At 51.6% G+C, this 12232-nt stretch overlaps 1 protein-coding gene across 1 annotated transcript in view; it reads left to right on the forward strand.

Moving 5' to 3' along the window:
• Nucleotides 1-3599: 3599 nt before the first annotated feature.
• Nucleotides 3600-12232, forward strand: part of MFSD4A (major facilitator superfamily domain containing 4A) — a 34335-nt gene continuing 25702 nt past the window's right edge. The window contains exon 1 of the mRNA XM_033198743.1: nucleotides 3600-3929. Within this exon, the coding sequence (XP_033054634.1) occupies nucleotides 3700-3929 (230 nt within the window). The 5' untranslated portion in view covers nucleotides 3600-3699. The remainder of the gene's footprint in view (nucleotides 3930-12232) is intronic.

Raw genomic sequence — 12232 nt, forward strand, 5'->3', positions numbered from 1 at the left:
TTGTCTGTACTAAAAATACAAAAATTAGCCAGGTTTGCTGGCGTGCACCTGTAATCCCAGCTACTTGGAAGGCTGAGGCAAGAGAATCACTTTAAACTGGGAGGCAGAGGTTGCAGTGAGCTGAGATTGCGTCACTGCACTCCAGCCTGGGTGACAGAGCAACACTCCATCTCAAATAATAATAATAATAATAATAAATTAAAAATAAAAGAATAAATAAAAGGTCGGGCGCGGTGGCTCATGCCTATAATCCCAGCACTTTGGGAGGCTGAGGCGGGTGGATTATGAGGTCAGGAGATCGAGACCATCCTGGCTAACACAGTGAAACTCCGTCTCTATTAAAAATACAAAAAAATTAGCCACGCATGGTGGTGGGTGCCTGTAGTCCCAGCTACTCAGGAGGCTGAGGCAGGAGAATGATGTGAACCTGGGAAGCGGAGCTTGCAGTGAGCCAAGATCATGCCACTGCACTCCAGCCTGGGCAACAGAGCAAGACTTCATCTCAAAAAAAAAAAACAAAAAAAACCCCACAAAAGCACAAGAGTTCAATGTAGTATAAACGTCTCTCACCAAGGAGTCAGAAATCCAGGTACCCAGTGATGAACCAATCCTGTGGTCCTTGCCTTGGAAGGGCGGCACTAAACAGAGAATGAGCACCAGGATAGATTGGGAGCCCCAAAGAGGGAGCCTAGGAAGGTCAGAAAAAGGCTTCTGGAGAGCCAACCCTTGAGGCAATAAATAGATTTCAGTCTCCAAGAACTTAAGAACCCTTTACTCCCACAGATCCTTTATTCCAATTAATGCAACATTTCCATATTTGGGAGTCTCAGATCACTTTTCATGGCTTGTGAGGGTGGGGGATAATTCCCTTCTAATTTATAAGGGGGGAAATCAGAGAGTAGTTAAAGAAGGATGCAAGGTGTTGCCCTTCAAATTTAAGAGTAACCACAAGGTACCCAACTAAGAACTGACATTTGAATACACAGCACAAAGGAAAGACTGGATAGCCTCTGCCCTTGGGGAACTTGTAACTTGGAGATAGGACATGTAAATGTAAAGCCAAAAGTAATTATATAATTTTTGTGCAAACAATTCACCTCACCAGCTATTTATCCAGGACTTGCTATCTGCAAGGCATTCTTTTATGTGAGGCACATGAGAAGGGGTGGAGTTAGAACACAGGTAAATATGCTACCAGCCCTTAGGAACTCATGATTTAACTGGCTCCTGGAAGGGGCTGGAGGAACAGTCCATGGAATGTAATACCTGGCCCTGTGAAGATGGGGTAGAAGTACAGGAGTAGATGAGAGTCTTGCTGGAAATGAGAATTTAATAGAACTAATTCATCTGGGAAAGATGCTTAGAGGAGGTGGACAGTGTGTGATGCTGGAAAATAGAAGAGACAGAGAAAGGGATGAAGAAAGCAATAATAAGTAAAACCTTTTCACATACAGACTTGTTTTTCAGACCCCGCTCAAAAGTCACCTCTTCCATGAAGCCTTCCCAGGCAGAATTAGAGACACTTATCTCTCCAGGCCCTCAAACCGCCCCATTACAGAACGTACCTCACTGCTGTACAGTGGCCCCCTGTCTCTGTGGGTTCTGCATCTGTAAATTCAACCAACTGCAAATCGAAAATATTTGGGAAAAAAATTCATCTGTACTGAACATGTTCAGACTTTTTTCTTGTCATTATTCCCTAAAAAATACAGTATAACAACTATTTACATAGCATTGACAGTGTATTAAATATTATAAGTAATCCAGAGATTATTTAAAGTCTACAGCAAGGTGCTGTAGTTGGGGAGCGCCATTTAGGGAAATTATGGAAGGATTTCAGGTGTTTGGGCTAGAGAAGCAAAATCACTAGAGCAAGGTCATTTTGGGTGTGAAGGACTTACATGACAGAGCAATTAGATTTGTTCTGTGTGGGGCCGTGGGGAGCAGTTACAGGGCGGAGCATTTCAATTTTGCCTGAGACCCTTTCTACAACCAGAGCTCATCCACACTGCAAGCAGAGCCCCTGGGAATATGCAAAGTCCCCAGCACTAGAGGTGTCAGTCAAGAACAGGACTGGCAAGCATTCAAAGGCAGTTATGGGGAGGGGACAGGGGACTCAGTTGGAGGCTATTCCTTTCAACTCTGAGCTTCTATGGTTCCTGGAGTTCTGTGATAGTGGCAGAGAAGACTCAGTCAAAAACTTGTGGTTATGATTTGTTTAGTGTTCCCCGCCCCCCAGAGGGTAGCTTTTTAGTTTATTATAATTACTGTGCAGGCCTCCCATCATCACTATCAAATAAGTACTTGTCATTACCCACAGAGTGATGAGCCAGAGGGACCCTGGGACTCTCCCCTCTCTGGGGCTCACTATCCAAGGAGGGATGGGGCAGATGCAGGGGTGCCACTGTGAGATGGGACCAGTACCTGCAAGATCAATCGGTTGCCCCACCTCATGCCAAGTTGTCTTGGGGACACCCGCCCACATACCTCCTCAGTCTTTTCAGCCCTGGTCCCCCTGGTGGGCCAGTGGACATGGTGTCATGGCTCCTGTCACTACTAGAACACCTGGGCAGAGGTGACACCGCAGGACCTAACTGTTCTGCCTCTAGGAACCAGATCCTGGCTCCCTTAGGAGCGGGACCACACAAAACCCACCAGGAGCCCGAGGCTACCTGATGAAGGGACAGCCTAGGTCAGCTGCAGGCTCCTGGAAGGACACCCAGTCTAGAGACTAATCAACCCCTACTCACTGCCAAGGCTTTATCCATCGAAGAAAGGATTTTCCCCAGAAGTCTTTTTAATTTTTTTTTTTTTCTAGGAGATTACTTCAGAATTCCTCCCGGGGTTCCTCCAGGACGCGGTCCTTCCCTCTCTGCCCTCCTCCAACTAGTTAAAAGGAGAGAGACAGAGAGTCAGCATAGACCAGCGTCATCCTCCTCCCTCCCGCACCTGGCCAGGGCAGGGATGGGATGAGGCTGGGAAGGGCCTCATCTCAGGCCCTTCCAGGGAGCTTAGTGTGAGGAAGATGTTGAGTTTCTAGGGTTCTCCTTCTAAAGGGCAATGTGATTAACCTCTTGGGGTTCTAATGAAAGCCATGCACGAATACTCTCCCAAAAAGAAATGTATGTACAACAAGATTTTGCCTTCTGTTCTGGGGGAAAAAGGGGTGCCGTTAGACCCTCGAAGTCCATCTGTGAAGCGCCTAGGTTTAAAGAGGTCCGGGTTTCCTCCACTGCCACAGCCCGGGTGCGGGGAGAGGGCCCCTAGCCTCTCTCTGGAGATACAGGATGTCTCGGGCTCTACATCTGCCGGGCTCTAAAATGGGCGCTCGGGCCCCTCGGTCCCTGGGGGCTGCATCCGGAGGCTGGTGGGACTGGTCGAAGGAGAGCGGGCGGGGGGCAGCGCGGCTCCCGGTTGGTCTCCGCAGCCGGGGGAGGGCGAGCATGTGCGCTCGGGTAGGAGGGGGAGGCCGGCGCCTGGCACCGCACGGGGAAGGCGCGGGAGCGGACGCGCTGCCCACCCGCCGCAGACGCGCCCCCGCCGCCGCCCGGGCCCGAGGGCGGGGCCCCTCGCTGGGGCGGCCCCTCCCCGCCCCTCCCTCCCGGCCGCGGGCCTCCCCAGCCCGGCCGGCCCTCCCGCGGGCGGCACTCGGGCACCGGGCTCGCCGGGACCAGAGCCGCGAGCCCGCCAGCCGGCGCCATGGGCTGCGACGGCCGCGTGTCGGGGCTGCTCCGCCGCAACCTGCAGCCCACGCTCACCTACTGGAGCGTCTTCTTCAGCTTCGGCCTGTGCATCGCCTTCCTGGGGCCCACGCTGCTGGACCTGCGCTGCCAGACACACAGCTCGCTGCCCCAGATCTCCTGGGTCTTCTTCTCGCAGCAGCTCTGCCTCCTGCTGGGCAGCGCCCTCGGGGGCGTCTTCAAGAGGACGTGAGTGCCGCACCCGTGCGCCCCCGCCCCGCGGCCCCCGGCACCCACCCTCGCCGGGCCGACCCTTCCCTCCTGCCCTGAGACCCGGCCTCTGCCCCAGCCCCGTGGGGCTGCCCGTCGCCCCCGCCTCCCGGCTGCGACCACCTCTCCCAGCTCCGCCTTGGCGGAAGAGCTGCCTCCCTTCCTCCCTCCCCCGCAGCTCTCCCTGGAAAACTCTCTCCAGAGACTGAAGGTGACTTCTGGCTTATTTATTTGTCATCACTTATCCCTGTGAGAGGATAAAACCAGTTCCCACCTGCTTCCCCCACCCACTGCCCCGTAGGGAGAGGAGTGATAGAGTTTGCAGAGGTGGGGAGGGTGCCCCTCTTACACAGCTCCTCTGGGGTTTATCAGTAGCCCCGGCTGCCGGGGACAGGATTGGCAGTGAGGTGGAAGGATCCTGGGAGGGCCAGCTCTGTGGCGGTGCGGGGTGCTGAAGGTGGCCTGCAGCTTGACTGATTCCCAGGGCCAGGCTCCACTGTAGGCAGCTCCACATCAGCTAACACAGGCTGTCCCTTCCCCCGGGTAGCCACGGAGTTGGTGGGTCCTGTGTAGCCCTCCTCCTGAGGCAGCCAGAACATGGTTCCTGCATTGGCCTCCGAGACACACAGAACCTCACCGTTAAGGCCAGGTTGGGAGGGGCAGGGCACTTTACCCATAGCTTGGTAAGGTGACACTCCAGCCTGGTGCCAAGGTTCCCCTCCACTCCCCACCCACCTCATGCTACTCCTGCTTGGCCTCTGCCCCAGGACAGGGCTCTGGACTCTCCCTGGCACCACCCCCAGAAATCCCCCTTTGATACCATTGCAGCGCCTTATTCTCTCGACTTAAATTGAACAGGGCCACCTCCGGGGGCCCTTGTGGAAAGACAGCAAGATTCACTCTTCCAGTGCAGCATGGAAAACAGAGACCCATAATAGAATAGGGAATAGATGACTTGCAAGCCAGAGGCTGTTGCGTGATTTCCCCAGCCTCCAGCTCCTGGCTGAGTGGTTTCCCAGATCCCATGGACTCAGTCGAGCAAGCAGCCGGCCTGGAGACAAAACCGCAGTTGGGCTATCCCAGAGAAACCCCTGGAGGGGCTGTAATGGGCTGTGCTCACGCCTAGAGGTGTTGGTGAGGGCAGGTGTTTCCATCCATCCACCTCGCTTCCAGAGCTGGTGGAGGGAGCACAGGTGTCGGTACAGATGGACCCCACTTTAAGCCTTAAAAACATGACCAATTTTGGAAGTGATTATCCCCATTTTCCCCAAATCCTCTTGTAAACCAAATTATTCTCCTCTTAAAAAGCAAGTCTCCTTGTGTACACCAGTGTTTCGTGGGTGTGGTACAGGATTGGAATATACAGAAGATTCAGAAAATCTTAAGAAAAAGCTCAAGATTTATTCTGCCTAGAGGTTTAATTAGAAACTAAGGTAAAGTATCTGTGGCTAGCAGAGGTTTTTTGGTTTTAAGTACTTTGACTTACAAAAGCTCCTTTACCTAGAACTTTTAAAGAACATATGTAGTGCAAAGAACACGAAGGGGAATGAGGATAATTTGAAATGACAGGTTGGCAGGGCAGGGTTTGTGAAGCCAGCAGAGATGCACACCCACCCAGCTGGGCCATCTCTTCCTGGGTAGCTTGGTGTCTCCCTCAGCACTGCTTACCCAACAGGGGGCTCTGAACAGGCAGCAGAGAGAACCCTGCAGCAGGAACTGGCTCAGAAGAGAAAAAAAAATCATGGTAACAATGATAACGAACTTTATTCTGCACTTACTGTGTGCCAGGCACTGTTCACAGTACTTCACATGTATCAGCCCATTTAATCTTCACAACCACCTTGCAAAGTAGTACTGTTATCTCCATTTTATGCATAAGGAAGTGGAGGCACAGAGAGGTTAAGAAACTTGGCCCACAGCACATGGTTGTTAAGAAGAGGCCTAGCCAGAATTTGAACACAGGTGTTCTCTCTAAAACAGATACTTAGGCAATGCCTCTTGTTTTGTGAGTAATCAGTGTAAACTCTGCGGATCAGGCACAGGTTTGGGATGAGTAGCCCTGAGGATGCTCATGGGCTGGGTGTTCCTGAGCTCTGACAACTTCTAGGAATGTAATGGTGACCCTCTGGGGCTTCCTGCTGAGATCTTTGGGGGGTGGGGTAGATCCTATCAGTGGTTGAGGTTTGAATTCTGAACCTCAGTCCTCCCACCCCCAAGACAAAATGCCATGAAGAACTCTTGCCTTTGGTTAAGAGAAGAGCAGATATACAGTGGAAACAGAGGGATGTCCGGGGTGGCCTTGAGTGTAGGCGACAGTCTCCCTCCACCTCGCTGACTCTGGGCAGCTCTCATCACAGTCTCCCATCCCCCCCCAACAGAAGCTCCACCAGCCCTGCAACAAAGCTTTAAAGCTGGATTCCGTGGGACCATGTCTCAGTTAAAATGCAATACCCCTGCAAGCAAGTGCTTTGCAGCTTAAGTGATTACCAGCTAGCGCTCTCGCTTGGTTTATACTTGTGAGTGGGGGATTGCTTTAACAAATCTGTGAGAGCCAGCTGTTGCGGGGGAGTGGGGGAAAGTTTAGGATGACACATGGGAGAGGAGAGTTGGGGGCAGTGTCTTTCTCGTGGGTTCCTACTCAGGTCCTGCCTACTGCTGGGCCCAGACTGAGGGCGCAGGCTGAATGGGGCTTGTGGATGCCTCCATAGGGATGTACTTTGGGAGGACTACGTGCGGAAGGTGGAGAGCCTTGGCTATTGGAGTGGGTGCGGGGGAAGACTTGAGCTCAGGGCAGCACCAACTTGCTCACTCTCTCAGAGAAAAACTAAAAGCCGCCTGTTTGGCAAGGGTGTGTAGGTATGTGCTTTGTCAGGCAGGAAAGGGGAAGGGGTATTTAGACTAAAGGTTGGGATTTGTCCTGGTTTCTTGGGGACCTGTCTAACCATCCTAGGCAGTTGGGAGACCCTTTTATCTCAGAGGCATCAGAGTAGGTAAACAACTTTCAGAGCTTCCCCAGGCTTCTCACAGCCTCACCTGGGCCTCTCCCCAGCCCATGCTCTCTTAACAGAGGGTTTGTCAGAGGATTTGTTGAGTTCTTCCTCTCTTTGTCCTGTTCTCTTTCTCTTTTTCTCCCTCAAATTCCTTCTAATCTGCAAGTCCTACCCTGCCCCAGACCTAGCTATGACTCCCTCCTGGCCATTGCATCAAACCCTGTCTTCCATACACTAGTTGTACAGGCCACCCCCGGACATGCTGGCCCCCTCCAGTCCCTGGAACACAGGACAAACCAGCTTCTCCCCCTGAGCTGGGCCCTGGTTGGTCTCCCATCCAGAAAGCCTCTGCCTCTCCCTCCAGCACCTTGTCTACCAATCAGCATGCAACAAACCTGTGCCAAAAGCCTACTGAGTGTCCAGCACCAGACATTGTCCTTGCTTTAAAAATCAGTCTCAACATGGGGCTGTCATATGGTCCCAACTCCCAAGTATGATCCCCAAATAATTGAAAATGTATGTCCACACACTAAACCTGTACGTGAATGTTCATAGCAGCATTATTCATCCCAGTCAAAAAGTAGAAACAAACCAAATGTCCATCAGCGGATGGACGGACAAACAAAAATGTGGTCTATTCAGCCAGGTGTGGTGGTGGATGCCTTGTTGTTCCAGCTACCTGAGAGGCTAAGGTGGGATGCTCGCTTGAGTCCAGGAGTTCAAAGCCAGCCTGGGCAGCATAGTGAGACTCCAGTGTCAAAAGAAAACAAAACAAAAATGTGATGTATTGGCCGGATGCGTTGGCTCACTCCTGTGATCCCAGCACTTTGGAAGGCTGAGGCAGGTAGATCACCTGAGGTCAGGAGTTTAAGACCAGCCTGGCCAACATGGTGAAACCCTGTCTCTACTAAAAAAAAAAAAAAAAAAAAACAACCACACACAAAAGTTAGCTAGGCATGGTGGTGCATGCCTGTAATCCCAGCTACTCGGGAGGTTGTGGCAGGAGAATCGCTGGAACCCAGGAGGCAGAGGTTGCAGTGAGCTGAGATTGTGCCATTACACTCCAGCTTGGGCGACAAGAGTGAAACTATGTCTCAAAAAAAGAAAAAAAAAAGTGGTATATCCATGCAATGGAATATCACTCAGCCATGAAAAGGGATGAGATACTGACACATGCTATACCACAGATGATCTGGAAAACATTGTGCTAAGTGAAAGAAGACTGACACAAGAGATCACATATTATATGATTTTATTTATGTAAAAGTTCAGAATAAGGAAATCTGCAGACACAGAAACTAAATTAGTAGTTGCCTGGGGCTAAGGGTAGGGTATAGAGATGAATGGAGAGTGACTACTAATGAATATAAGATTTCTTTTTTCTTTTTATTTTTTGAGACATAGTCTTGTTCTGTTGCCCAAGCTGAAGTGAGGTGGCGCAATCTCAGTACACTGCAAACTCCGCCTCCCGGGTTCAAGCAATTCTCATGCCTCAGGCCTCCCTAGAAGCTGAGATTACAGGCATGTGCTGCCACACTCAGCTAATTTTTGTATTTTTAGTGGAGACAGGTTTCACCATGTTGGCCAGTCTGGTCTCGAACTCCTGACCTCAAGCAGTCCACCTCCCTTGGCCTCCCAAAGTGCTGGGATTACAGGTGTGAACCACTGCGCCCAGCCTGGATATAAGATCTCTTTTTGGGGTGATAGAAATGCTCTAAAGGTAGATTGTAGTGATGGTTTTACAAGTCCAAATATTCTAAAAACCATTAAATTGTATGCTTAAATATGTGAATTTTATAGTATGTAATTTATATGTCTTTTTTTTATTTTTTATATTTATTTTTTTATTTTTTAAGATGGAGTCTTGCTCTGCCACCCAGGCTGGAGTGCAGTGGCCGGATCTCAGCTCACTGCAAGCTCCGCCTCCCGGGTTTACGCCATTCTCCTGCCTCAGCCTCCCAAGTAGCTGGGACTACAGGCGCCCGCCTCGTCGCCCGGCTAGTTTTTTGTATTTTTAAGTAGAGACAGGGTTTCACTGTATTAGCCAGGATGGTCTCGATCTCCTGACCTCGTGATCCGCCTGTCTCGGCCTCCCAAAGTGCTGGGATTACAGGCTTGAGCCACCGCGCCCGGCCCCTGTCAATTTTTTTAAGTTAAAAAAACCTCAAAGCCATGTTTGGTGGCTCACATCTGTAATTCCAGCACTTTGGGAGGCCAAGGTGGGAGGATCACTTGAGGGCAGGAGTTCAAGACCAGCCTGGGCAACAAAGTGAGACCTTGTCTCTAAAAAAATTTTTACATTAGCTGGGCATGGTGGTGCACACCTGTAGTCCCAGCTACTCAGGAGGCGGAAGTGGGAAGGTCACTTGAGCCTGGAGGTTGAGGCTGCAGTGAGCCATGAATGCACCACTGTGCTCCCATCTGAGCAACAGAGCGAGATCCTATCTCAAAAACCAAAATAAAAATCTCAAAACTTATCCCACCCATTAATTCACTCATTCAACAAATACCTCTTGAGCCGGATCCTGTTTTAAGGGTGAATACAACAGACAAAGTAAAAGTCACTGCACTCATGGAGCCCACACTCTAGAGAATTTTACATTGTGAAATGAAGGCAATCAAGCAGGGTAGCATGGAGAGTGGCACATTTTGGGGGCTACTTAGCTAGGTGCTCAAGGAAGCCCTTTCTGGGGAGGTGATATTAAAGCTGGCTCTTGCGTCACAGGAGAGAGCCAGGCATGCAAAGAAATTGAGGGAGAGGTGTTCCAAGTGAACAGACTGCAAGTTCAAGCTCAACCAACATCTAAGGAGCACGCCCTGTGTGCCCAGCACCAAGGTGGGCCCCAGGGGATGCTGTCATGCACAAGTTACAGCTCCCAGCCTCAGAGTCTAACAGGGTGGTCCTGCTGTAGCTTGGAATCTCCCCAAAGACCAGTTTGTCTGCCCCCCCTTTGGATCTCTCCAGCTTTAACATGGGGTCTTGAACAACTGGGGTATCAGTGTGAAGGCTGGGCTGACCAAGTTTGAGGGGGGCCTTTTTACCCCTGGCCTTACCCTCAGTCTCAGCTGCCCCTTCCCCATCAGCCTGGCCTGAGATAGAGTTACTAGCCTGCCCTAGCTCCCAGGGGGACTCTTGTCACCTGGTTTCTTGTCCTAGGTCCCCAAACCATCTCCTTCTGGGCTGTTGCCCCTTTGGGTGTGGATAGGGGCTAGGGACACTTCCATCTGTGACTCTTCCACAGTTCTGCTCTCTGCACCTCTCCCCTGGTCCTTTGAGGAAGGAGATTATCCAGGCTAGGAGGGGAGAGGCAGGAGGAAGATATCCTGAGCATCCCTGCTGGGCAGAGGGATCACCTGGGACAAAAATGTGAAGAGAATGTCAATGCCATCAGGCCCTACCCAGGGTGGCATGGGGGATGGGTCTCAGCAGCATTCTTCCCCACCCCTGGGGTGGCAGGCAGGAGTGGGCTACCTGGCATCTTACTTCTCAGGACCTTCCCCTGTTTCGGAGCCAACCATTCCCTCCTCTTTTCACAGAACCAGGAGGGCAAGAACAGGTGCCCAAGGCAGAGCCAGGTCAAAGTGATCATGTGTCCCCTGTGGATAAGGCAGAGCATGGGGCTGAAGGGGGGTAGCAGCAGCTCAAGGTCACCCAGCAAGAGGGGCTGGGCAGGGACTCCAGCAGAGCCACAGCTCACCTGGGGAGATCTGGCTCCCCTCCTCTTCCCTCTCCCACTTAGACCTTCTATGTGGAGCCATTAATAAGTAACTTGGTCATTTCTGAGACCTCCTGAAGTAGGTTTTCCAGACTGTCCAGGCTATTTCTTGGGTCTCTCTGGGCCTTGGGGAAAGTGAGGCTCTTTCTCTAATTGGCCTGAATTAACCTGTGAGCCCAGGACCAGGGGAGGGAAGATCAATGCCACTCTGCCACTCTGCTGGCTTTGCCTGGGTTGGGAGCCAAGACTTTGGATCCTGGCTTAGTTCTACTGCTCTCTTTTCCCCTATCTGGGCCTCAGTTTTCTGATCTGTAAAATGAGGGACAGGACTCATGTCATTGCTGCCACCTTAGCTGGGATGCTGCCCAGGGTGGGGAGTTAGTGGGACAGGGGACGAGGGGCAGGGGCAGGGGTACCTCCCTCCAACAGTTCCTGGGCCAGCCTCCCAGGGTCACCTCAAAGGGTACTGCAGCAGGAATAGAGGCAGGCCTGGGAGGGTGGAATCTGGGAGCTGCCACTGGGCTCTGTACCCTGTCAGCTCAGTGTAGTTCTCTGAGCCCAACATTGCTCTCTGAGGAAGTCAGGGCCAGCAGGGAGGCAGTGAGCACCTGGGAGGGATGGCAGGTAGCCAGGGGAAAAATCCCAGAGAGTGAGCAAAGGAGGATGAAATGTCACATCACATGGACTCCTCCTGGCAGCCTCAACCTCATGCAGAGCTTGTTATCCCCATTTTACAGCAGAGGAAAGTGAGGCTCAGAGGGGCTAAGCATAAGTGGCTTGCCCAAGCCACACGACTGGGAAGTGGCCAAGGTGGGCCTAGAACCCAGTATTCTGATTCCAGATCCCACTCCATCCTGGATGCCAAAACTGTTTTGACATGGTTATTCCCTAATTTTTAATGATCCACATTCCTAGAAGGGGCTATTGACCAAGCCATTTAAAACAGGCAATAAGTGTATTTCAGTCTGGCTCTGGGATGTGTCTGGAACTTCCTTTTCCTTGGCAACAGCATATCATTCTAAAGAAATTTGTTCAGGCTGATGTTTGGAATGCCCAGGCACAGCCCTGTGGAAGCATCTGGGGAGGGTGGGCAGCCTGGGATCTGCAGACAAGATTTCCTGTGGTACAGATGTCCCCATTTATTGGGAACAGGTCTCCATCGCCCTAACCTCTAGGCCTATCAAGCTAAAATCACAGCCCATGGAGATGCAGGGAGGGGATTTCCCAGGCGTGGTTCTCTCCAGCCTCCCTTTTCCGTCTTTTCTCTCTTTATTCCTCCCTCCTGCCTGTGGCTGAGCCTGGGACAGACCATGTCCCCAGTGGGCACCTAGTGTCCTTCTCAAGAATGACAGGTGAGATGAGACAAAGAGCAGCAAACAGGACAGAGATGAGACCTGGACAGGGCTTCCTGACCCCTTCCAGTCCTTCCTGACCCCTTCCCCTTTTCCCGATCCCCCACTGTGCACCTGGCACCTTCCTGGCAACCCATCCCTACATGATTCTTTCTCTGCCTCTATCTCTGTCACCCCTATCAGATAAACTAGCAAAACTCCCACATCGGCCTCCCAGCAGTGCC

Source organism: Trachypithecus francoisi, unplaced genomic scaffold (genome assembly GCF_009764315.1).
Source record: "Trachypithecus francoisi isolate TF-2019V2 unplaced genomic scaffold, Tfra_2.0 Lachesis_group5, whole genome shotgun sequence".
Lineage (NCBI taxonomy): Eukaryota > Metazoa > Chordata > Mammalia > Primates > Cercopithecidae > Trachypithecus > Trachypithecus francoisi.